Source organism: Haliotis cracherodii, unplaced genomic scaffold, assembly GCF_022045235.1.
Source record: "Haliotis cracherodii isolate W230 unplaced genomic scaffold, xgHalCrac1.p SCAF_9, whole genome shotgun sequence".
Lineage (NCBI taxonomy): Eukaryota > Metazoa > Mollusca > Gastropoda > Lepetellida > Haliotidae > Haliotis > Haliotis cracherodii.
Window position 1 is genome coordinate 32,058,437 of NW_027266343.1, and position 25,647 is coordinate 32,084,083.

The 25,647-nt window shown below is 41.2% G+C and overlaps 1 protein-coding gene across 1 annotated transcript; it reads left to right on the plus strand.

Annotated features, from left to right (window-relative positions):
- Positions 1-5,313: 5,313 nt before the first annotated feature.
- Positions 5,314-14,443, plus strand: LOC139452748 (dual specificity protein phosphatase 1-A-like). The gene is made up of 4 exons (XM_071234341.1): positions 5,314-5,739; positions 7,962-8,080; positions 11,679-11,898; positions 12,459-14,443. The coding sequence occupies exons 1-4, from the start codon at positions 5,382-5,384 to the stop codon at positions 12,803-12,805; spliced, it is 1,044 nt and encodes a 347-aa protein (XP_071090442.1). The 5' UTR covers positions 5,314-5,381; the 3' UTR covers positions 12,806-14,443.
- The last annotated feature ends 11,204 nt before the right edge of the window (positions 14,444-25,647 follow it).

Below are 25,647 nucleotides of genomic sequence, written 5' to 3' on the forward strand. Positions count from 1 at the left end.
ATATATGGCATGTTGATGTATGCTTTGTTATTTGTTAATATTAAACAATTCAGACTTTTGTCAAAAAGTTAACTTATTATATACATGTTAACATGTGAAAATAAAAGATCATTCTATTTATATCATTCATTGTTTTTTATATTTTTGTGTTAAGACTGGTCCATTTGGGGTTAAAGGGATCAGACAGAAGATTAGCTGCCCACTGGACCATCAACTTCGTTGTTTTAGACAAGAGCGATTTTAGTATGTAGTTATGTTGGGAGGATATCGTCACAAGGGAAGGCCATACTATTTTTAAGGGATTATAATTAAGGCCTACATATGGGTGGGTGAATATTGACTTAATGTATACATACTTTCAGGAGTGTCCATCTTTGTTAAGGCTTGCTTTATTTACGTCTTTGCGTGAATAAATTATTTGAACAGATTGGTCGTCATTATCAAAATACAAGACTGTATTGCGCAATTTCATTATATCGTTTCGCTGTATATGAGGCTATACCACGTGCTGGTAGTTGTGACGTCAAAAACGGCTGGTTGTGACATCAGTGTTATATTTAAACATAATTAAAGGGTATAGTTAAGTATCACTAAATATATATATATTTGTATTAGTATATTGTTATTATTATTATTTGATTGTTTATCCAGTGTGAGCTTGACGAGACACGTAGGCCTATCCATCCGTAATACCACCCCAGTGGTCTAGTGGTAGAGCGTCCGCCCGGAGAGCGAAGGTCCGGAGTTCGATCCCCGGCCGCGTCATACCAAAAGACGATAAAAGATGGTACTTATTGTTACCCTGTCGAGTGCTCGCCATTAAGGGTCTAAAACAAGGACTGGTCGGTTCGGAGTCAGTATACTCTGTCTGAGTGGGGTACTCATGTTAAAATACGCATGGTATCTCAGTCGGCTAGCACTATACAATCGGCATCAGTCCGGACAAGAACAAGCAGCCACACACACACACGCATGTCGCTATATAAGTGCAATAATCTTGGACGCGACGTTAAACCCCATTTCACCTCACCTCACCTCACCTCACCTCACCTCACCTCACCTATCCCTCCATAAACGTTCGTAATTCTATATCAGAAAATGATCAGCGGTACTTACTCAATCGTAATATCATGGCGGAAGTGTTAGATTTCGTCATTATGTCGAATAATATAATCTACGTCGTAGGACCGTGCATGTGTATCTTCGTACATGTGTACGTATCAACGACCCCGTAAAGATCCGGGTTAGAATTGTTCTTCAGCAGCCCATGCTTGTCAGAAGTGGCGAATGACGATATCAGGCACGCTGACTCGGTCGCTGCGTGTTATCATATCCCATTTGCGTAGATCGATTTTCATTATGTCAATCACTGAATTGTCTGGTCCATACTCGATTATTTACAGACCGCCGTCATACAGCTGGAATATTGCTGAGTGCGGCGTTAAACGATAAACAAACAAACTTATCAACGTAAGATACACTTTTCAAGACACGCAACGCTGACAATAGTTGATGCCGATGACATATGTATAAATATTACATAGATGAAGATTATAATGTCTAATTGAATAGCCTGTGTTTAAAGGGTGATTATAGACGAATGTATCAAATCGCTAACTACAGAAGAAAGGGGGCGGTCGGGTAGCCGAGTGGTCAAAGCGTTCGCTCGTCACGCCGAAGACCCGGGTTCGATTCCCGACATGGGTACAATGTGTGAAGCCCATTTCTGGCGTCCCCCGTCGTGATATTGCTGGAATATTGCTAAAAGCGGCGTAAAAAAATACTCACTCACTTCGTTTCGTGTGACATTACCAACCGTTTCTATCTAGTAATGCTCTTCGCCGTCTATCAACGTCGAGCCAAAATGTGTCACATTCGGTGGGAAGCCTAGCTCACGAGGATAGCTTTCATGTTATTCTATTCGTCAATCCAGATATTGGTTGGCTCCACTATAAATGAGTGAGCGAGTTGGGTTTAACGCTGCTTTAACAGAATTCCAGTAATATCACATGTCAGCTTAATACGGGCGGAAATCCCGAAGTGATGCAGGTGTTAGATGTTTACCACTTTGGTGAAACCCACGATCTTGGGTATGGTGCTGACAAACCTAGAAACAAAATCGAGACGAACCGGGATTTGAACCCACCACCATGTTTCTGGCGTGCCCAAGCGACGCAACTGTGTCCAGTATATTTCGGCGCCTTTGACGACTGGGCCACCCCTAGAAACTGGCATGGGTGAGAATAATTCATACAAGGAGAGATATTGTCTTAACTGGAGGACTGTGTGGAGGATGAACTACACGTTGTATTAGTTTCCCGTTGCACAGTAGTATACGACTGGACCTTCCAGTAACATGTTAACTTAATCTGTCATATTTTACTACAAAATCTTATCCTGAAAAGTTTGCATATATTTTATCTAACCCTTATTTTTACGTTGCCAAAACCTGCCGTGCTATTTCAACTGAGAGACGTCAGTTTCTATAAGGCTAAAAATTATGTTATGTTTATGTTGTATGTGATATTTTATCAGTGTTAAAAACACGTTTTGTTTGTTTGTTTGTTGTTTAACGTCGCACTCAGCAATATTACAGCTATATGACGGCGGTCTGTAAATAATCGAGTCTGGACCAGACAATCCAGTGATTAATATCATGAGCATCGATCCACGCAATTGGGATCGATGACATGCATCAACCAGGTCAGCGAGCCTGACCACCCGATCCGGTTAGTCGCCTTTTACGGCAAGCATGAATCTTCACGGGTCTCTAAAAACATGTATATTATACCATGTACATATTGTCTATTGTCGTCGTGCACCACTTCTATAGTCTATACAAATGTAGTTTATGCTTTGATTGTTAGTTTGTTTTTAACGCCGCACTCATAATTCTGGGCCAGACAAACCAGTGATTGACATCATGAGCATCGATCCACGCAATTGGGATTGACACCATATACACCCACTACCCAACTGATGTTTCGTCAAAATAGAAGTGTACGGTAACCTTTTCGACCGCCCGTTTCACCATATTGTTTGTTGACTTGACATAATCGATAAATCGCAAAATCGATACTGGAACACTAACAGAGTGGTCAACTTTAATGGGAACTCTCTTTACGACCTCCGGGCGGTCGGGTAGCCTAGTGGTTAAAGCGTTTGCTCGTCACGCCGAAGACCCGGGTTCGATTCCCGACATGGGTACAATGTGTGAAGCCCATTTCTGGTGTCCGTGATATAGCTGGAATATTGCTAAAAGCGGCGTAAAACCATACTCACTCACTCACTCTCTTTACGACCTCCTTTCCGTATCGCTTATCTCCCGATGACCCTCACCTTGCGTCGTCCCATTCACCAGATATTATTATACAAACATCTTCGTGGACGATTCCCGTTGTCAAAACAAGCCGTCGCAATAGTTTGTATACCAGTTGAGTTATGCGGATCACGAACAACTGTTACGAAAACAAGCCATTACCATCAGGGATGGTTATTCAAACACTACTACCATATCTTGCCGGTTGAGCTTCAATGTCTATACACAACAACAAATTGAGCAATCAAGTAAATTGCACACTGCACTATTTAAATTTTAAAGAGAAAACAAACCTTGAACAACAACGTTAAGTTAATAAAACGCGGATCCATCGGAATGAGAGGGTGTGTGTGTGTGGTTGGGGGGGGCGGGGGGGGGGGGGGGGGGGGGGGGGTTACAGTAAATGATCTCACCCCACCCACCCTACCCCTATTTTTCAAAGCATACTTATCATGTTGATGTATAAATAAACATATAACTTGTTTTGTGCTTTTTTCAACAATACTTATATTTATTTTTGGGCTGTAATATTATTTCCCGAAATACGTGCTTCCTTTTGGTATGTGCAGCCATCCCTTTTCCAAAAAGTTGTGTCTGCACCTGCTTACAGTTCCACACGCCGTGTCACTTCAGTGGTAAGCATGCACCTGTTAAAACGCGCAGTCGCGAGACTGACAATGTAATGGTGACCCAGATGAAGGTGAATGTCTGTCTGATCTACAGTAGGTTGGGTAAACTTGTGTCTTGTATGCGCACTACATTTAAGGTCAGAGGTCAAAACCTGGTAATATAGATTCAAATCGTTGCAGGAAAACAGAATTTAGAATGAATAAAATTGTGTAATTATACACATGTGTAGATTAAATTATATGCATTTTTTTGTCACTGGATATGTAAACATGAAGTCTGTGTTTGAAAGATTGTGAATCAATGCCTCCTCCCCTACACAAACACACAGACTGAGCTACAAAACTTTACCCCCGCAAAAAATAAATAACAATAAAAATATATAAATAAAAAATAAAATATATAATATATATATATATATTAATAACAAATTTAAAATCACAGACAGTCTGGTACGTACTTGATATGTGGATCATAACCTCATTGATCTGTGATTAATCTCCATACTATACAGTGCCATTACAAATCCTAATATGACTAATAACATCATCGTCTCAATACTCAACCCGGTTCGTTTATTCACTTAAACGGAAGCTCTGTGTAATCTATAAACCGAGGTTCAGTGTCATTGATAATCCTGGCTTGTGATGTTTCGAGAAACGCTATTTGTTTCTGTGAAGCGCGAACCCACGAACGTATAGATATGAGACCTTACTTTCACTCCAGGACGGAACGAATGAGACGTGGGCGGGAGGGCATGATCGGTCCTAAAGTCAAATCACGGCCTGTGCCCCATGCAAAAAGCGTGTTTTACCTCCATTTCACGCACTGTGTAAACAAGTTTACAAACACTGCCGAGCCACGGGCGGAAATGACAATGTTTATTTCACCTCAGGTGTCAAAGCTCACTTATTACCCGCCGCTAGCGTTCCGCTGCTCGAGCTCGCAGCTCTCATTCACACAATTGATTGCCTCGATTCGTGGCCTCATTATCCACTTATGGAAGCGATGGGCGGAGCTTCGACACACAGAGTTGTAATCTATTTATAGAGATGGCAATCCTTCTCTGATGTCACGAGACTATTCACTGCGCGGATGTATATGTAAGTTTTTCTGAACGTTTATACTTCCACAATGTTCATGTATTATATATGTATTGTAATGATACTACGTACAATAATATCATCCGATGTAGCTTTTATTACAGAAACACAATATTTGTGCATTTCAAATGTCGCTGCGCTGGGATTATATTCAAACGCGTAGCCTAAATTGCAGTAGTTAAGAGGTTCTTGAATCAACCAATAAGATCGGACAAGGTTAGTCACGTGAATCGGAAATACACAGATCCCGATTCATTCATAAGTGTAGTCATTCATCTACATGAGGCTCATTATATAGATACCCAACTAGACGTGCACAAAGTCAAACAACCATGGAAGCCGTATCTTTGGATTATTTAGCTCGGAAAATACAAAGTCGGGACACCGAAGAGTTACTCGTACTGGACACAAGGCCATTCATGTGCTTCAACGAGGCTCACGTGCAAGGGTCACTGAATGTCCATCTACCACCGATAGTCAAGAGACGCTCTGGGGGATTTGTGGCCCTTGAAAACATTGTACCTAGTGCTGCTGAAAGGACGGCTTTGATTGACGGGACATACAGTCAAGTTATTGTCTACGACCAGAACACAAGCGACATGTGCTTAGCAGAGAAAGACTCAAACCTATATGTTATTATGCAGAGTTTGAAACAACAGGTGGAGCGGACGTGTGTGGTTTATCTGACAGGTAAGACGAACGTTGTATCTTGGGCCACGCAGCACGCCACACAAAGTAGGCCACGCGGAATGCTAGGTCAGTTTTCAAAGTTAAAAACTCGGAGCACTTATCACTAAAAAAAAAGATTTGTAGTTTCCTTCGATTGGCCAGATTCAAAAACTTTAGGATCAGATCAAATTGACTGACAAAATGTGATAATCAGATTGTAATTTGTAACTATTTACCAACTTATTACTACCATTCTAAACTTTTTACTATATTATATTATATATCACGAAGAATACATTCTGACATGTCATATATATATATATATAGTATATATATTATGAAGAATACATTCTGACGTGTCATATATATACACACACGTCAGAATATATATATATATATATATATATATATATATATATATATATATATAATGACAGGTCACAATGTTTTCTTCATGACACTCAATCCATGCAAATATATAAATATATTATATATAATAATACAAAAGTCCAAAGATAATAATGGTGACATGAAGTATTGTATTAATTCTATAAATGTAACCGTGCTCTGCTGTGTGCACACCCTGGCAGATTAAATCTAACATTGTCTGCATACTGTGAAGTGCGACTTGCAAACCAGTGACGTAGGGATAAACAGCTTATAATACTTATAATTTAATTTAAATCTGTCTGAATATTTCCAACCAACTGAAGTATAATATTACACAGCGGACATTAACATATTGTTTTATTTAAACTCGCATTGTAGACCAGAAATAACAGTTTATTTCTAAACTTGCACGTAATGAATAATACATATTTCATAACAAAATCAATGTTAAACCACGACATGTCCTGTGTTTCGTAACTCGTTAACATTTGCCACACGGGATAACATCAAAATATATAATGAACAAAAAAGTAGTGAGCATGAGTATGTTTGGGGCTATGTTTTTTAGTGAAGACTGAGCACACAATTTCATAAAAAAAATATCCCCTTAAATGGTCATGCTTCTTACTTGATTTGTTCACTATATCCTAGCCGTGATTATTGATTAACCAACACAGGGAGTTTACTCATTGACTATTATGACCTTTAATCGCATGACTGGGATTAATCACGGTCATTAGACAATGCCCGCCCTTGACCACAGCGCCTCATTACGTCATCTCCGAGGTGTGCCCCGTGCCGTGTTATACAATCCGCAGGTTGGCCAACATGTGAAACATTGTAACAGCGCGCTAGTCTCAGTTGGCCGACCTGGCGAGGTACTGGGAGATATAGTCTAATACGGGAAAACTGCCCTAACATGGTACAAGTTACAGGCCAGTCTGAAATCTAAACGTCTGTTCAGCTGTTTCCTTGTCAGTCGTGCTATCACTGAACGTATTAGCGGCGACATAGCTGATCTGTTTCCTCGGCAAAAATGAAGCAATCATCCTCAATACTTTTGTATTAATATTCATATCTATAGCTGGGTCAGCTGCTGGTATTCATCACTGAGTATATATATGTCCCAGGACGGCTATTTTTCATGTTTCTAAATGAATTAATCCAAAAAGATCTACACAATCGGAACAACACGATAATGGATGTACATATTCGACTGGATCGATCTCTTTCCAAATTCTAATTTAGATTAACATTTTTGGTCTCAGACCAGGAAGTTGATTTAAATAATCGTTTAACATAACACTATGGTATGCCAGATGTTCTATAAGGTCCTGATAAGTTTTATTAATGAAACCGGAGCCAGTATGGTAAGCAAGTGGTTAAAGCGTTTGCTTGTCCCACCAGAGTCCTGGGTTTGATCCCACATGAGTACACTGTATGACACTCATTATGTTTTTGCCGTGGTACCCGTGAAGATCCGGGGTAGAATAGCTCTTCAGCGACCCAAGCTTGCCGTAAAAGGTGACTATGCTTGTCGTAAAAGGCGACTAACGGGATCCGGTGGTCAGGCTCGCTGACTTGGTTGATGCATGTCATCGATCCCAATTGCGTGGATCGATGCTCATCATATTAATCACTGGATTGTCTGGTCCAGATTCGATTATTTACAGACCGCCGTCATATAGCTAGAATATTGCTGAGTGCGGCGTAAAACAACAAACCAACCAACCAACCTTGCCGTGGTGGTTAGTTACTCAGTCTATATATAATGCTGTACACACACGTCAGTTCATTATTGCTGAGTGCAGCGTTAACATAACAATAATATTAACCATTAACATTTTTTTCAGGGGGTTTAACAGCGTTCCGTACAGCCTACCCCACCCTGGTGGCCTGTCCCAAGTCTACCCCCCAAGTCTTGTCAGCGAGTCTCTTCACGTTGTCACTGCCCTCCGCCACTCCAACCAATGTAAGTATATACAACTTCGTAGCATCCCATGAAGAGGGACTAGTCCATTCCTGTAGTCCAAGATTCCGGGATAGAATAGGTCTTTAGCAACCCATGTTTGCCGTAAAAGGCGACTATGCATGTCGTAAAAGGCGAATAACGGGATCGGGTAGTCAGGCTCTCTGACTTGGTTGATGCATGTCATCGATCCCAATTACGTGGACCCAAGCTCATGATGTCAATCACTGGATGGTCTGGTCCAGACACGATTATTTTACCGACCATCGTAAAAATAGCTGGAATATTGCTGAGTGTGGCGTTAAGCAACAAACAAACAAAATCAAACGAATTTTAAACCCAAATTGTCTGCTCATCCTAGTCAAGTTGTCTTTTATCGCTCTGAGATAATGTCGATGCGACGTAATATTTTCACTTACTCAAACTTAGAGATGATATATATATATATATATATATAACTATCTTAATAAAAAAAGACCCTTTTTCACACAATCCACTGCTTATCGGGTCAAGATCTATACTTGAAATACACTAGACCGTTAACTGTATTAAATTCTTACTGGGCATCGTAACCTATTTGTCATCAAGGTAAGGGTGTATTAACCACAAACCAGATGATACAGAAAATTATCGATTAAGCGTATCATCCTAAAAAAACGTACATACGCCTGACGTGTTCCCGTATGTTGTTTAATAATATGTTCATTGATGCAGATGTACTTTCGTACTATGTAACACTACTGAACTGGCATATATGTTGCGAAGTGTCCATTTTGTAGTCCATTTTCATTTTAACAGACAATGCCTACCGCGTATCAAGGAGTCGCACCCCCTATTAACAGATAAGGGCGGTGGGGTAGAATAGTGGTTAAAGCGTTCCGTCGTCACACCGAAGTCCCGGGTTCGATTATCGAAATGGGTACAATGTGTGAAGCCCATTTCTGGTGTCTTCCTTCGTTATGTTGCTAAAAGCGGCGTTAAAACCCACTCACTACTTACAGACCAACTGCCATTATGATTATGAACAGTTTCTAAGTCAACGTTTACAAATTCTTAATAGAGCCCCTATGTTACTAGGAATTTCTTTTAGTTCTTATTTTGCCTTGACTTCAAATACGCAAATGTTACGTCTAAAGAGAGTATTGTTATGTGGCCGCGCGACCATTCGCTCTTTTTCATTAGTGGCAGGACACCGGTATAGCACGTTTGTGTTGTCCCTCATCCGTTTCCCACCCTCCCATCTTCCCGTGGACCGGATCGTCAATCACAGCGCATCCTCTCCACTTCAATCGCTGACAGCACGTGCGCTGTATCACTTCCGTTTCGACGGCGGATGTTGAACTTGAAAGATTGCGGAATGCCACTGTTTCCGCTATTAATTGCAAGGAAATCGCTCCAAGTGCTGTAGGGTAAGGGGGGAAACTTGTCGGACTAGATAATAACGATAGGAGAGCATCCCAAAGTCGTCACGGAGATACAATATTAATTACATAGACCTGTTTCCGCTGCCAAAATTATTTCCGGCTTTCAGTTTGTTTTGAGTAGCCATCCGTGGCCTCTACTTAAACACATGGCGTACGCTTAAGTCCATGTGTTGATACCCACACTGCTTTACTGTTACTATTGTGCGCGAAATATCGGAAACACGTTGTGCGTATTAGACCATTCATTCACTTCTAATTAACACTAGCATCAGCTAACAAGGAACAGAAGCCACTCACGTCAATGATAGCGGAACGCTCGGCTGAGGAGATGAACGCACTTATAATTATACCTCGAATATCTGGCACCGTGCCATATGCTTAGTGCTCGCACTTAGTCCTAGTCGAGAGGGTTTGAGCGCTGGACACGCGCCAAGCCAGTCTGCCACATTTCCCGACTTATCTACAAATCTGCATATATTTAACTTCAAACAATACACTAGCGTCAAGTTGTTACTTATATAGCTTATTTCATGACAGACGGTCCTTTACACGACGCTCCCGGTGAAATAATTCCCGCTAAGTAGGTAGCTCGTTTCCCCATTCACCAAGCCTTTTAATCTGTAAATATTTACTTGTTCCGTGTTTATTTGAGAAATGAGGTTAAAATCGCCCACTTCCCTGTTAAAATTATTACACACACACACATAAGCTGCATAGTTGCTTGTGTTGTTTTGTAACGCGCTCAAACACGTATAAAACAGGGCTGGAGTTGGTTTGAAGTACGGCTTTGATGTTACAGTTAGAATGCATATTTCTTAATTTTTAATCTGGTGGCGGTGGGATAGTCTAGTGGTTATGTCGTACTCTGGTCACGCCGAAGACCCCCACCCAGGCTTTTTGCTTGAATATTGCTAAAAGCGGCGTAAATCCTCATTCACTCACCCGCCTTTGAATGAACAAAGGTCTCATGTGGTTTCAAGGTTAGAATAGGTCCCCAGCAACACAAGCTCACACGCACACCTAACTGAGGAAAATATTTCAGTGACATTTGTTTTAGGGGTTTACGGACTTCTGGCCCCCCAAAATCAGATGATCGGGGGGAAAAATACTTTCAAATATTTTTTTTTTCCTCGCGATTTACCTTAAATCGTGTTTTGAAGTTTTGAAGGTTCCTTTTCAACAATAAGTTAGTTTATTGATAGCGACAGTAAATCTCGTTTGGGTTTTGACATCTGTTCTCATATCTAGTCGGCGGAATGGAAAACAACTCTAATATTTTTCACATTTATATTTTGGAGAGATCGGTAAACCAGGTCTGACTTTATGTTTTAAATAGATGTTTTACTACCAGTTTGCTGTAACGTTTTGCATGACTCGATAAAGTTTATTCAGATAAATTTTTATTTATTTCCCTCTGTCAGTATATATGTATAGTATCACTAAACAACAAACGGCCTTGTACTAAGTTTGAGAAATATAATCTCACTGACAGTGACATGAATCCCTAAGAACCTATACAAGTTGGTGCAATGAAAACCGGCTATTGTGCAACCTCGCAGTGTGACGTGCAATCGTGGACTAATCGGACAATAGGGACACCTGTTTGTAGACAAAATGCAGGTCTTGATGGACAAGCAAACTAAAAGGAAATAAGGCTACTTTGTTTGCCCACTCCTTTGCGCTAGACATTGGATAAAGTCCTTTGAGAAATGTAGGATTGGTCTTTTAACCCGTCTCAAAAGCTCTCTTTGATAACTGGTCACGAATGCGGGGGTGAATTGAAAACTAATGTTATAAGTTGAGGTTCTCACAAGCACGACTTTGATTTATTGTGCTGTATAGTGACATGTCAGTAACACTGAACTCAGGATTCATTTTATGCGTGTAAGTGAATGAGTAGGGTTTTACGCCGCTTTTAGCTGTATTCAAGACTTCAAGGCGGGGGACACCAGAAATGGGCTTCCCACATTGCACTCGTGTGGGGAAGCGAACCCGGGTCTTTTACAGGATGAGCGAACGCTTTAACCACTAGGCTTCCCCACCGCCCGATTCGTTTAAAGGAATATGCGCATATATCCTCCCTGTAATTGGGCCGTATTCTTTAGTATTTATACCCGCGGCTGTCTTCTTCTAATTTTTAGTGTTGCCTTGTACTGACAATTTAATGTTTCTTTCAGAGCGGACCAGTGGAGATTCTTCCGCACCTTTACCTCGGCGATGCCAGACACGCAGCCAACCATGACCTTCTGACTCGTTTGTCCTTCACCGCCGTCCTAAACGTTTCAACTTCCTGTGAGAACCATTTCGAGGCTGACTTCCGGTACATGAAGATCCCCGTTCAGGACAACTCGAGTGCTGACCTACTGTCGTGGTTCCATAAGGCGATCGACTTCATAGGTAATTGTCTTATTTTCTTTGGGTTGATATTTTGACAGAACTCAGAACAACAACCATATATTAGAAGTATCAAAAGGAATGGGAAGTTTAATGCAGTTTAATGGGCTTTTGTATTCCTCGTGGAGACATTTTGGAAGAATCGATCAAACACCTGGTGTTATCACTGGCTTTTAGTGATCCAATTATGTAATGATGGAAACTAATAAGGAAACTATGAAAAATATAGGGACATAAGCTTTACGGTCAGTACATTTGAAATAGCGTGCATACAAATTCAACCCATGTCACAATCAAATGTTGAGATGTGTTTGTGTGCATTGTTTCCAACGCGTATTCAGTTGAAAAGGCTGGGAACGCATGATAGCATAAATTTCTGTGTCTGAAACTGAGTGTTCCCTTATTTATTTCCAACAGTATACAATTTTCTGCGCTATTGAATCCCAATGGACTATGTTCAGCCACTTAACCTGCAGAATAATTTACAACTTACTGTGCAAAAATATAGATGGTGCCTGACTGTTCTTTCACAAATGTAATGACTAAATTCTGTCTTATTCCAGATTCAATCCGAACAAGTGGCGGGAAAGTGCTCGTTCACTGCCATGCCGGCATCAGCCGTTCAGCCACCATCTGCCTCGCTTACCTCATGTCTACCAACAACCTCGCCCTCGAACACGCCTACGACCACGTTAGACAAAGACGCAGCGTCATCGACCCCAACCTCAACTTCATGCGACAGCTCAAAGACTTTGAGAGTGAACTGGGCACAGCACGTGTTCGGCGAAGCTCGATCACAGGGCAAGACTGTACTCCCATCACCCCCAGCAGCGTCGAGTGTGGGTTGTCGTGGCACACATTCAGCTTCCCAGTACCTGCGCCATGTGCACCTCTCGTCTCCCCCAGCTAGGGACGCTGAAGGCGTCAGCGACGTGAACCAACCCTGCCTGCCTCCACATGGGCTGTAACGACTTCGTCGTCATTTCAACGCCAACCCTGGCGTTTCGTCACCGGATATGGTGTAGCGGCCATGTTTCCAGAAGTGACATTGACGCCATTTTGCCAAATAGGCTGGGTTCTGTCTCAATGGAACACTGGCGGCACTAAATGTGCCACTTCCAAGACTAACCAGCCTGGCGTAAATGTAAGATTTATGCAATTGTAAATACAACTACGGTGCTGTCACGGTAGTGACCAAGGCACAGATAAATATGCCCTTCTGTTCGATGTACATAGCAATATATGCCGCTCTTTTGTAAACGACGACACTGACATCCCAAGTGCCAAATGCGATTTCACGGAGATTAGAACAAAATATATTTCTTTTTGTATCCGTGAAGCGTACTTAAATTACCCAATCCAAGTGTTAATAACATGGTGAATAGCATAGGGAGAGCGAAATATTGCCAGTCACATTTGATTCAGATGACACGTTAACATTTCTATTTTGACACGTTAACAAGTTTTATATTTTCACGGTCATACAAATATGTTTGGGAATACGTCCTACAGTCACCAAAGCATTGTTAAATAACGGATGTTTGACCCTGAACTAAACAAATAGTTTAAACAACCAAAAAGTTTGGCCTGTTGGATCATGGTAATTTTACTGTCTGATAGTGATCTCAGACTGACGTTTATTTTACCTTTCCTCTTAATAACCAGGAAAAACTCTTTCTTAAATATAGTTTCAATAATCTTCATAGCAAGAATATTTATTATTATGAAGGTTGTGACGCATTTTCACTTCATACATTCACCACGTGAAACTGATTTTTTTCATAAAAGTTTAATTTGTTCTCTTCATTTTGCATAATAGCATATAATAGACAGTTACGTTGACCGAAGCGATAATCTACTTTCTCAAAGCACAATGTGGGACCATAGGGTTCCCGGGCCCAGTTCATTGTATACCTCAGTAACCAGGCAAAAACCCTGTCGAAACATAATATTTCCTGACAGTTATTTTCTCGTTTATTTACAAAAAAAGTGAAAAACGCAATAAAATGTTTTTCTTTTCTTCATGTTCATGGAAAGAAGAAATTTTTCCACATTTCTCACAGGATATCTCTTTCCGTTTTGTTTTATTTTGCGACAGTTGCTCATACATTTCATTAGCAATCAGTTATAGTTTTTCATTTTTTGTTTAAATTTGTAACATTTGTTGAATTGAATCAGCATGATAGCATCAAGAATGACGTCATTGTTGTCATGGCAATCGCCGCACCGGTTTGGCATGTGATTTGCTCCTGTGTTTTCTCTATGCACTGATCTGAAGCAGCTTCATCAACGTGCCTTACCCCTCGTGCTGGGAACACACGTGAAATGCGATATTGCATATATACATCCATGTTATTGTATATTATTCTCGAACTTGGACAGATTGTTCGAGTTTTGTCAAACCTGACGGGTGCTCCTAACGCGTAATTACGCGAGTTGTATATTTTTGACAGTTTATTAATTTATTTTGTATTGTCCCGACAAGCATGTTGGGTCTGGGTGTTTACTCTCCAAGCATAATGAACGTCCAATAAATAATTGCAAGTTACACCGTGTTGTGTTTTTTATCACTTTTCCTAGTTTTGCAAACATACAATGCCATGTTAAATGGTATCCGTCAGGGAGAATACCTCTCGCCTGTGTGCCTTGCAAAATTTCTGAGAGTGGTTTTACGCCGCTTTTAGAAATATTGCAATAGTGAGGCACAACATAAAAAACGTAGACCCCTACGCAGGGAGACTATGAGGAAAAAAAACTCTTTTTAGGAGGAAATACATTAGCATCTTTACATAAATAAGATCTTACCATAAAGTGCTTGGATGGTTGCCTATGATATGCAGTGCCACATCACAGAATCACTCATCTCCCCTTGTATAAGATGTAGTGGACACGCACACACAGAGACGTGCACACGCGTTGCTGTAGAAGTGCAATAATCTTGGAAGCGACGATAAACCCTATTTTACCTCACCTCATAGCTAAACATGACATCAGGAGGTGCGATTTACATTTCTATATTCCAGCAATAGGGATTCCAAAATAGCGAGTCGATCTCGGGTCTTTTGGCGTGACGAGCAAAGGCTGTAACCGCGAGGCTAGTCTAGTTTCAAGAAGACTAGAGGAGTAAATTAAATTTACTAAATTAATAAACGTTGTTCTGAACATTGTTGTCCTCAAATATAAGGCGAAGGATAAAGTCAAAGGTCACATGTCTTGGTGCTTATATATTCCAACCATTGTCTAAGTGCTAATGTAAAATATCTGAAACTTTATTTAATCTACAGATTTTTTTATACGCCTTCTACATTATTGCACTTATATAGCGACGTGCATGCACGTGTGGCTGCATGTACCAGCCCGGACAAATGCCGGTTTTATAGTGGTAACCCACTGACGGGAGATGCTCAGTGACTAGACTGATGCCGATTTATGGTGCTAGCCCACTGAGATACCATGCCGTACTTTAACATGAATGCCCCATCAGACACAGTATACTGACTCCGAGCCGACAGTCCTTGTTTTATTCCCATAATGCCGACCGGGCAGGGTAACAACAAGTATAATCCTTTAACGTCTTCTGGTGTGGCGTGGCAAGGGAATCGAACCACCCATCTTCCGCTCTCGGGGTACATGCTCTATCCACTGTATAATAGAGTCGGTTAGGTATGTCTGTGAGATTAACCTTTTCCACTCGAGGTGAGGTGAAATGGGGTTTAACGTCGCGTCCAAGATTATTGCACTTATATAGCGACGTGCATGCACGTGTGTGTGTGTGTGGCTGCTTGTACTAGTCCGGACTGATGCCGATTTATAGGGCTAGCACACTGAGATACCATGCAGCAGTTTAACATGAATACCCCACTCAGACACAGTATACTGACTCCGAGCCAACCAGTGCCTGTTTTGACCCCTTAATGCCGAGCGTCAGACAGGGTAACAACAAGTACCATCTTTTAACGTCTTTTGGTATGACGCGGCTGGGGTCGAACCCCGGACCTTCCTCTCTCCGGGCGGACGCTCTACCATTAGACATCGGGGGCGGTCTTTTCCACTCGAAGAGGTTATCCACAATCACAGACTGGAATCGGTTACTCTCTATGGGCTCCTGTTGGACTAACATCTAGTCCCTGAAATGAACATATTGTACAGAAAACAACAACAGTTGTTTAATTATCTTAATAAAAATATAATAAAAGGGAGCCCAGAGACTCTCTTATAGACATGCATGGGCTGTATTTGATATATATTTGTATCAGGGTCTGTACGACAGGCTAGGCCCCTGTTGACGACCAGTGAGTAGGGGTAGAATAGGGCTTCAACAACCCATGCTTGCTGTAAAAGGCGACTACGTTTGTCATAAGAGGCGACTAACAGGATCGGGTGGTCAGACTCGCTGACTTGGTTGAGGCATGTAATCGATCCCAACTGCGTGGATCGATGCTCATGATATTAATCACTGGATTGTCTCGTCCAGACTCGACTATATACAGACCGCCGTCATATAGCTGGAATATTGCTGAGTGCGGCGTTAAACAAAAAACCCAAAAACAAACTAGTAACACAAATTTACTGCAGTAAAACAACATCCTATTTGAACCTGCCATTCTGTCAAATAAATTTATTTTATTTTATTGCAATTCAGGTGAATTTATTGTTTAGACAGTGGCGTATTATCCATGTATCATGGAAAAATGGAGTTTGTGTAACATTGGTAGCTCACCAATATCACGTCTTCAAACAATAAAATGTTTTAGACAGGACTGTCTTTGAATTGGAGCATTTTTATAAAGCAAACTTTAATAGCGTGTGATTGCCAGCGACCATATGTTATACACCAGGCCCGAAACAGCCGGCATTTTGAAGCGAATAGTTGGCTACATGGCCCCATGTGATGATGGGAAGCGCCTTCGAACTTACGCAGGTGTTTGTGTGAAATAAAAATATTTTGCTATTTTTGTTCCTCACTCCCCACCTTACTTGATGTTGTTATTGATCCGTTTGCGTTGTTCACTATCACAAAGAACAACATTTCACCAAAAAAATAATATAAAAATAAGAAAGACAAGTTATTTCAACATTGACTGAAATGTGGATGAATTTTGACATCTGTCGCAAACGTGTTGAAGTGTTTCTCACAGATCAATTATATTTGTTCTATACATATAAAATCTATGAGACCTGTAATGGCCATATCTTTGAGATGACGCAGTTTAGGTTCAGTGTTACGATTTAAGAAAAATGCGGGGATATGTCCCATGAGTATAAAAACGTATATATTAATAAGTTTGTGATGTTTGTGACATATACAACAACGTTTATGGTTGGCAAAACGTTCACTGCGTGTACAACCTCTTTTCTTCGATAGACGCTCTTGAACGAATTGAACTCATGACAGCACAAGTTGGTGGTGTCCGCTCGCCGCCACGGTACACAACAGACAGTTGAGCGAACATGGGATCGGAGAAGGGAGATGCATCACCTGTATGGGGCAATTGTCTGTCTGTGAGCATAATACCCGTCACGGTAACTAACGACCATCCTTGTCGAGGCGTGTTGGGAAAAGCATGTTATACATGAAACGACGACGTACTCCCCTGCCAGCTGTGGGCGCAACGGAGCGCCCAACTGTGACTGGTTCTATGTGTGGGCGCGATGGGATGAAACCTTGGTGAGCAGGGATGGGGAATGGGGGTTTGTTCGGTTACCCTTATATTCCACGTACAGCTGAATAGATGAAAGGACCCAACAAGAATCTTTAATTAGAACATATTTGTCGTGATTTAATTTTTTTCAAACCACCAATGATTAATCAACGCCAGACACAACCTTTCGTGCGTATGTGGGTTGATCGCACGAGGAGGCCATCTCACACGACTTTCTGGTTATCAAACGCAAAAACGTAAAAAAACAGAACTGGACCAATTTTCACTTTCATACAATATACACGTAACACGTACTGTATTCGCGTGTTCTGATAACATTTTGAACCACTGTAGCCTTTCCCACGCCCTGTTCAAATCATTTTTTATTACGGACAAGAGCAATACGTGTTTTACGATATGTGTTTTAGCATATTTTTTTTGTATGATTATGGAAAGAGTTTTGTCGAAAAGGCCTAATAAAATGAGCGAGCGAATGTTGGTTTTCGCCGTCGTCGTCGGCATTACTGCTTAACCAAACAAAACCAGTGGGTGAAAGTTCTGTTTGTTTGTTGTTTTACGCCCCAATAAGCAATATTCCAGCTATATGACGGCGGTCTGTAAATAATGGAGTCTGGACAAGAAAATCAAGTGATTAATATCATGAGCATCGATCTACGCAATTGGAATCGATGACATGCATCAACCAAGGCAGCGAGCCTGACCAACCGATCCCGTTAGTCGCCTCTTGCGACAAGCATAGTCGCCTTTTACAGCAAGTATGGGTTGCTGGAGACCTATTCTAACCCGTATCTTCACGGGTAAGAGGACGGATACGTGCCCACGTAGACAACAACACAATTACTCGCTCATACATTAAAACTAACCTTGTCCTCCTTCAATGGCCTGGGATCTTAAGACAAGCATTGTGTACAGGGACCGATTCTGTCCAGAAGTCACAGGCGTCACACGCAGAAGAACACTAGAAATACTAGATTAATATACTGATTCTAAAATACTAATATAAACGTGTAGGCCTCCTCTGTGATCAAGTGGATTATATATATATCTTTATATATATAAATATATATATATCTTTATATATATATATATATATATATATATATATATATATATATATATATATATATATATATATATATGCAACTCCCTTGGGAGAGACAGGTGTAGTGGTAATAGCGTTATAAGCATCCCTTCTCTCCCAGGTTGTACACCTTGAGGGCAACCTCCCAGGTCTCCGATCTATACATATATACATATATATATATACTCCCAAAGGAGTTGCATATTATAATATATATATAGGTGTATTATAATATGCAACTCCTTTGGGAGAGACAGGTGTAGTGGTAATAGTGGTAATAGTGTTATAATAGTGTTATAAGCATCCCTTCTCTCCCAGGCTGTACACCTTGAGAGGGCAACCTCCCAGGTCTCCGACGTGACAAACATTGGCTTGATTCATGCTAAAAGCGTCCCGAAGCCCCCCATGCTGACTTCAGCAATTGGACATTTCTGTTTTCATTTTATCTTTCACATTTATAGGGAGTGGGTATGGTGTTGACAGATTAAGTGTCATAATGATGGCGAACGCGGTACTGCAGAATCTTGCACAAGTCAACACTATTAGCATTTTCTCTCCATTAACGTCAACAAAAAGTAAGGGGTGATACTTCATTGTGCCCTGGCCCCTTACGATTAACACCTTCATTAATGTATTGTGCATTAACAACAATATCCATCTGATGAATGTTAAAACTTAATTATCATTGACATCTGTACATACCATTAGATGAATAATGTCAATACATAATTATATCGATTGACATTTAGAGTGGGGTTGTTAATTTAGGAAATTAACGACATAGTTGTTGTATTATAGAACTGTAATTAAAACACAAAACAATCTCAACATTTATCGGGCCGTATTTCCACATAGAACAGTGTCGGAATTCAACGTCACGTGCGCCAAAGTGGATGTATTTCTCCGCGCACGTGCGGCACGTGCTTAACTTTAGATGGCGTCGAAGAAGTCGATCCGATCGGCAAAATTAATCGCCATTCTGTTACAAGATCCGACTTTTGGTATGACAACTACTTATGTCAACTGCATGAAGAAATATCAGCTGCCGCCCCCACAGTGAGTAGACATCTCTCGCCCTATTGTGTGTGGCGCACGTATCTGGAGGCGAACAATGTCGCCGGAAGTAACAAAGTAGGAGTAATGGTGGTACGTTACGAGCTGCTGAATAATGCACGTGACATGTCATTGTTTCTTCTTGTCTGTTCTCTGCGGTCACACCTGTGTAACGTCTTTATTGTAGCAGGGCCGACGACCGTAACAACAACTCGTGTTTCCGCCGTCGTTCTGATTGTTGTCGTGGTCGCAAATGTAATAGCAAATAATATGAACGTATACATATGGCAAATATATGGTACCCACATTTTCGTCATCGTGTCGTTATCTTTGTACATTAATCCTATCCCATCGGCTTCGTCATTTTATTGTTATCTTTGTGCATTATTCCTGTCATTTGCTTTGTTATTATGTTGTTATCTTTGTACATTCACCTCATCTTGTGTTGTGTAAACATTATGATTTATATATAATAGTTCTCTATGCACTTACTAAGCGTTCGCCTGATGAAGGACCAAGACATACTACAAAGAATAAAAAGAAGTTGTTATCCATAAAAAGTGTCATGTATTCATGTTCTCCATACTTCTAAATGCCAATCAAAGACTTCATATTTTCAGTGTATATTTTTCATAATATCCATTTGATTTTATTATTTCTGTATACTTCAGCCTGAAACCAGTTCACTAAATCAGTTGATGATTTTATTTATAAAAATATAAAGGGACGACGGGATAGCCTTGTTTTTAAAGCTTTCGCTTGTCACGCCGACCTGGGTTCGATTCCCTTATGGGTAATTTGTGTGAAGACCATTCTTGGCGTCCTCTAGTGTGATATATAGCCTGCATTACTAAAAGCCGGATGGAGTAACGGTTATGGAGTTTGGGCCCCTAAAATCGGTAGGTCGAAATTATATTCATAAAAACCTCCCGATTTCAATTATTGTTTTACATATCAATCCTCAAAATGTTAAGCATGTAGGAGAAATCAAAGGTGAGGTGAGATTATAAAGCGACGTGCCTGTACGTGTGTGTGTTTGTGTGTGTGGCTGCTTGTACTGATGCCGATTTATAGTGCTAGCTCACTGAGATACCATGCCACAGTTTAACATGAATACCCCACTCAGACACAGTATACTGACTCCGAGCCGACCAGTCCTTGTTTTAGCCCCTTAATGCCGAGCGCCAGACAGGGTAACAACAAGTACCATCTTTTAACGTCTTTTGGTATGACGTGGTCGGGGATCGAACCCAGGACCTTCCGCTCTCCGGGCTGACGCTCTACCACTAGACCACGGAGGCGGTAGAAATCAAAGAGTGTGGTCGGGAGGCGGAGGGAAAGATAAACGTTTAGAGTTACCTACCGTTGTTTTGAAGTTTTCAAGTTAAATTTTCAACAGGTGTTTATTATACAGTAATTGAGGTCTGCGAAAAGAACGAAAACACACCTTTTTGGAGGATTTTATAAACAAATTTAATAAAAGTGTGGCCTTAGTACTGTTGCGCGTCGTCGGGGCACGGTGACACACAATCCACTAAATCATCGATCATGACAAGACGATCCAGTTGATTCGCCTCTTACGACCGGGAACGGAGTGCCGCAACCTGTTTAAACCCTGGTCTTCACAAGGTACGTGTCAGCCGTTTCATATTAACTGGATACAAATATGTCGTGTGTGCCCTAGACGACGGTTGCAGTTTCAAAATATTGAAATAAGCCTTGTGTTTAAAACTCAAGTTGGGGTATGAGTGGCCCTGTCACCTCAGGCGCTGCTATTCGCTGTGCAAAGTTACGTCCCTTGGGCACGCCAGGCACCTATAGATGAACGTGGGTTCGAATCCCGGTTCGTCCCGATTATGTTTCTAGGTTTGTCATTACTATACCCGGGGCGGTGGTGTACTGTGTTCGCTCGTCACGCCGAAGACCCGGGCTCGATTCGCCACATGGGTACAATGTGTGAAGCTCATTTCTGGTGTTCCCCGCCGTGGTATTGCTGGTATATTGTAAGAAGCGGTTTAAACCCCTACTTACTCACTGACTCATCTCTATACCCGTGCTGGTGGGTTTCACCAAAATGGTAAACTCTGAGACATATTTTTTTAATCGAGTATATATGTCAGAATATGTTTCGAAGCAAAGTCGCCAGTTTGAAACTAGTGCCGTAAAGCTCGATTTAGCTGCCTTCTGATTGGCTATTGTCGACTTCTTGTCAGTCATTCAATTAGACGGTCAAAGTTCGCGAAAGGTCGGTCTGACGTGAGCTGTAATGGGATGACCTCAGATCTTTGTTTTGCGGTCGCGAGAACTAAGATCTGATTTTAATAAGTTTGAATTATGAAGGATATGAGGAGTAATGTACAGGGCTGTAAAACAACTTTGAGCCATGAGTCCGGTTAACAGGGACTTTCATTTGCATTACGGCGTGAAAGATTATAGTGTGGGAGTAAGGCCCCAAACAACACGTTTACCACCGTGTTCGAACCAACGAACACGGACATGGTGCTAACAAACCAAGAATCACATCGAGGGTGAATCAGGGCTCTTCGGCTTCTGGTCCGACAAAGGGAAAGAACTCTGCAAAACCAATTGCGGCGCTTTGATGACTGGCCATCAACATTATTTCAACAATGGTCGTAAACAAACAAAGGAAGGAACACTAATACACGATCAAATAGGTCTGTAGAACGGCCTGGCTATACGACCTTTGGGGTACCGAGATAACATGGAATCATCCTTATTGCCGTTAGATCTGAATAGGGGCGGTCGGGTAGCCTAGTGGTTAAAGCGTTCGCTCGTCACGCCGAAGACCCGGGTTCGATTCCCGACATGGGTACAATGTGTGAAGCCCATTTCTGGTCCTCGCCGTGATATTGCTGGAATATTGCTCAAAGCGGCGTAGCTCACTCACACCAGCCCTTAATGAAGCAAGTCTAGATTTTTAACAAACTCCCATGTCACTAGGGCTCCTTTTCATTTTTAATTTTCTTGCTTGTACATTACGTTTTCAGAGATTAAGCGTTAGTCTAGTACAAATACGGATAAACCTTATCGAACAATCCCTGCAACCGAAACCACATTGTTGTCTTCTTTGAGAGGCATTTAGAAGTTAGAGTACTAAGTAAGGATAAGATATATGGATGAACTACTTCTTTATCATAATTAGGAGCGACGTTTCGGTGTAGGTTCTAACACTTATCACGTCCTTGATAACGGTGTTAGAATCTACACCGAAACGTCGCTTCTAATTGTGATAAAGATGTTGTTCATCCATATATCTTATCCTTACTCACCTTGTTGTCGTTCAGGCTCCATCCCTAGGCTCCATCTGTCGTCATCATTTGTCACTCTGGTTGTTGATTTTGTTATCTGTGTGTATGTGTAATCTCAGCAATATAATTATGGCCTATTCAGTTGTTGATCAACTGCTGTCGGACTTGTCGGACTGTCGGACATGAACTGGGATGTAGGCGTCGATGTAGAGTTGGTTTTAAATGTGGCCAAAGTCATTTATCTTATTTAAGCTCAACGACGAGCTATTGTATGCATGACTTTTAAAATGTTTAACACTGTTTTAAACGTTGTATATGGACTCTCGTGACTCAATAATGAGTGAGTATGGTTTTACGCCGCTTTTAGCAATTTCCATCACTATCACAGCGGAAGACACCGGAACTGGATTCAATAATGAATGGCTCATTTACATTCACTATTTCAACAGGGGGCACGGGTGGCCCGGTCGTCTAAGGCGCCGCGATTCGCTGTGCAGAGTTGCGTCCCTTAGGCACGCCAGAAACCTATGATTGTGGGTTCGAATCCCGGTTCGCCCCGATTATGTTTCTAGGTTTGTCAGCACCATACCCGTGCTCGTGGGTTTCACCGAAGTGGTAAACGTCTGAGACCTGCATCACTTCGGGCTTTCCTCCCACATTAAGCTGACACGCCGCGATATAACTGGAATACTGTTAAAAGCGGCGTAAACCCAACTCACTCACTCATTCACTCACTATTTCAATAATTGTATATTTAAATACTGTACATAAGGTGAGACTTTAGTAAACAATATGTCTGTATTATAAAGGTACTAGCATCCATACAATAACGTCACATGGAAAGAATAAATAAGTTTAAATCCATACATCAAGTCCGTTTTCATTGATACTACAGCTTTGTTTGTTTGTATATTTAACGCCGCACTTAACAATATTACAGCTATATGACGGCAGTCTGTAAATAACCGAATCTGGACCAGACAATCTAGTAATTGACATCATGAGCATCGATCTACGCAATTGGGATACTATGACATGCATCAACCAAGTCAGCGAGTCAGCGAGACTGACCACCCGATCCCGTTAGTCGCCTCTTAAGACAAGCAGAGTCGCCTTTTACGGCAAGCATGGGTTGCTGAAGACCTATTCTATCCCGGAATCTTCACGGGTCGATACTACAGCTATTAACAAGCCAACGTAGTTGATTGTATGTACGTTATGCATATTTTATAAACGTAAAATTATGTTTTCGGGCCAATGCCTTAATTTCAAAATAAAAACATGTGTACTGCAGAATATTCTCATGATATTAACTGACTGAATAAGCCTGGTTATTTTCGTTATACCGTGCACCGATGGCGTGGAGCGTTCCTGATGTAGACTTGCACATATCTTTAAGGTAATAATTATTGGTTTAAATAATAATTTCTATCTAGATTATATAAATAATAAGAACAAGTTGTCCCTATAAATTACTGGCGTGTGGTAAAGTCCGCTTTCCTAGACTTGCCTATTATTAGGATATAATTACTATACACCACTGGACTTATAATTCAGCACAGCCTTGGAGCAAGGCTATTGCTGATGTCACAACTTACCACTTGTTTGTCAGATCGTGAGCTCGCCATGCATGTAACTAGATGGAATATTGCCGGCTATGGCGTAAAACAATAAACGAACGTCAACGGCTCATCGACATGCATGGTGTATTGGGGATATATCATGCTGTAAGTTATATGGCTTTACATTATATTTGAAACATGTACAATAAATAATATGGTTGAGGGCTAGACTAACATCTAGTCTCTGAAATGAACATATCGTACAAAAACAAATAGTTGTTTAATTATCTCAATACAAAATTAATAAAAAGGAGCCCAGAGACTCTCTTTATTTTCAGACTGCAGAAATCTAGACTTGCCAAACATTATAGACTTGCATGGGCTGTATTTGATATATTTGTATTAGGGTCTATAAGACAGAGCAGGTTGAGGGCCTTTGAGGCAGATTGTCATTGAATCTAAAGGGGCGTTTGAGCAGACTTTGTTGATGCAAGTCATCGTATCCCAACTGCGTAGATCGATGCTCATAATATCAATCACTGGCTTGTCTGGTCCAGATTCTATTATTTTGCAGACTGCAGTCGTATAGCTTGAATATTGCGGCGTTAAGCAACAAACAAACAAACAACAATGGGCGAAACCCATTTCTAGTGTCCCTTCAGTAGTCTTGCTGGAATTTTGCAAAACGCGGAGTAAAACCAAACTCACTCACTCACATTGAATTTAAACGTCTTGCAATAAGTTTCAAGTGAAGAATTGAGACATTTATCCTGGTCCATTGAAACGGTGAATGTTTAACAAGCCCTTGTGTTAAATGTAAATGAGTCATACAAGCCTAAATCATCTCTAACGAACTTTACACGGCTTATTTACAAGCGTAAACAGGAGAAGACGGCGCTCCGGTTACCGGGACACATATTATCTGTGGAAGGAATGTTTTTCCGACACAAACGACGTGTTAATCTGGGCCGACATGACCCCAGGGTCATTTAAAGACGCGCTACCGTGTCACGTGACACCTGGGTCTTTTCTTGGCCCTGTGTCTTGTCACATGACCTCTGGGTCATCTTCAGCCGCCCCGCCGTGTCAGTGACAGGAAGCGGGAGACTTTAGTCTCGTGTTAC

Excerpts from the sequence above, each read along its gene's own strand:
- LOC139452748 (XM_071234341.1), top strand. The coding sequence starts at position 5,382 with ATGGAAGCCGTATCTTTGGATTATTTAGCTCGGAAAATACAAAGTCGG. Across the intron at positions 8,081-11,678 it reads CCTCCGCCACTCCAACCAAT|AGCGGACCAGTGGAGATTCT; the intron begins GTAAGTATATAC and ends TGTTTCTTTCAG. Across the intron at positions 11,899-12,458 it reads TAAGGCGATCGACTTCATAG|ATTCAATCCGAACAAGTGGC; the intron begins GTAATTGTCTTA and ends GTCTTATTCCAG.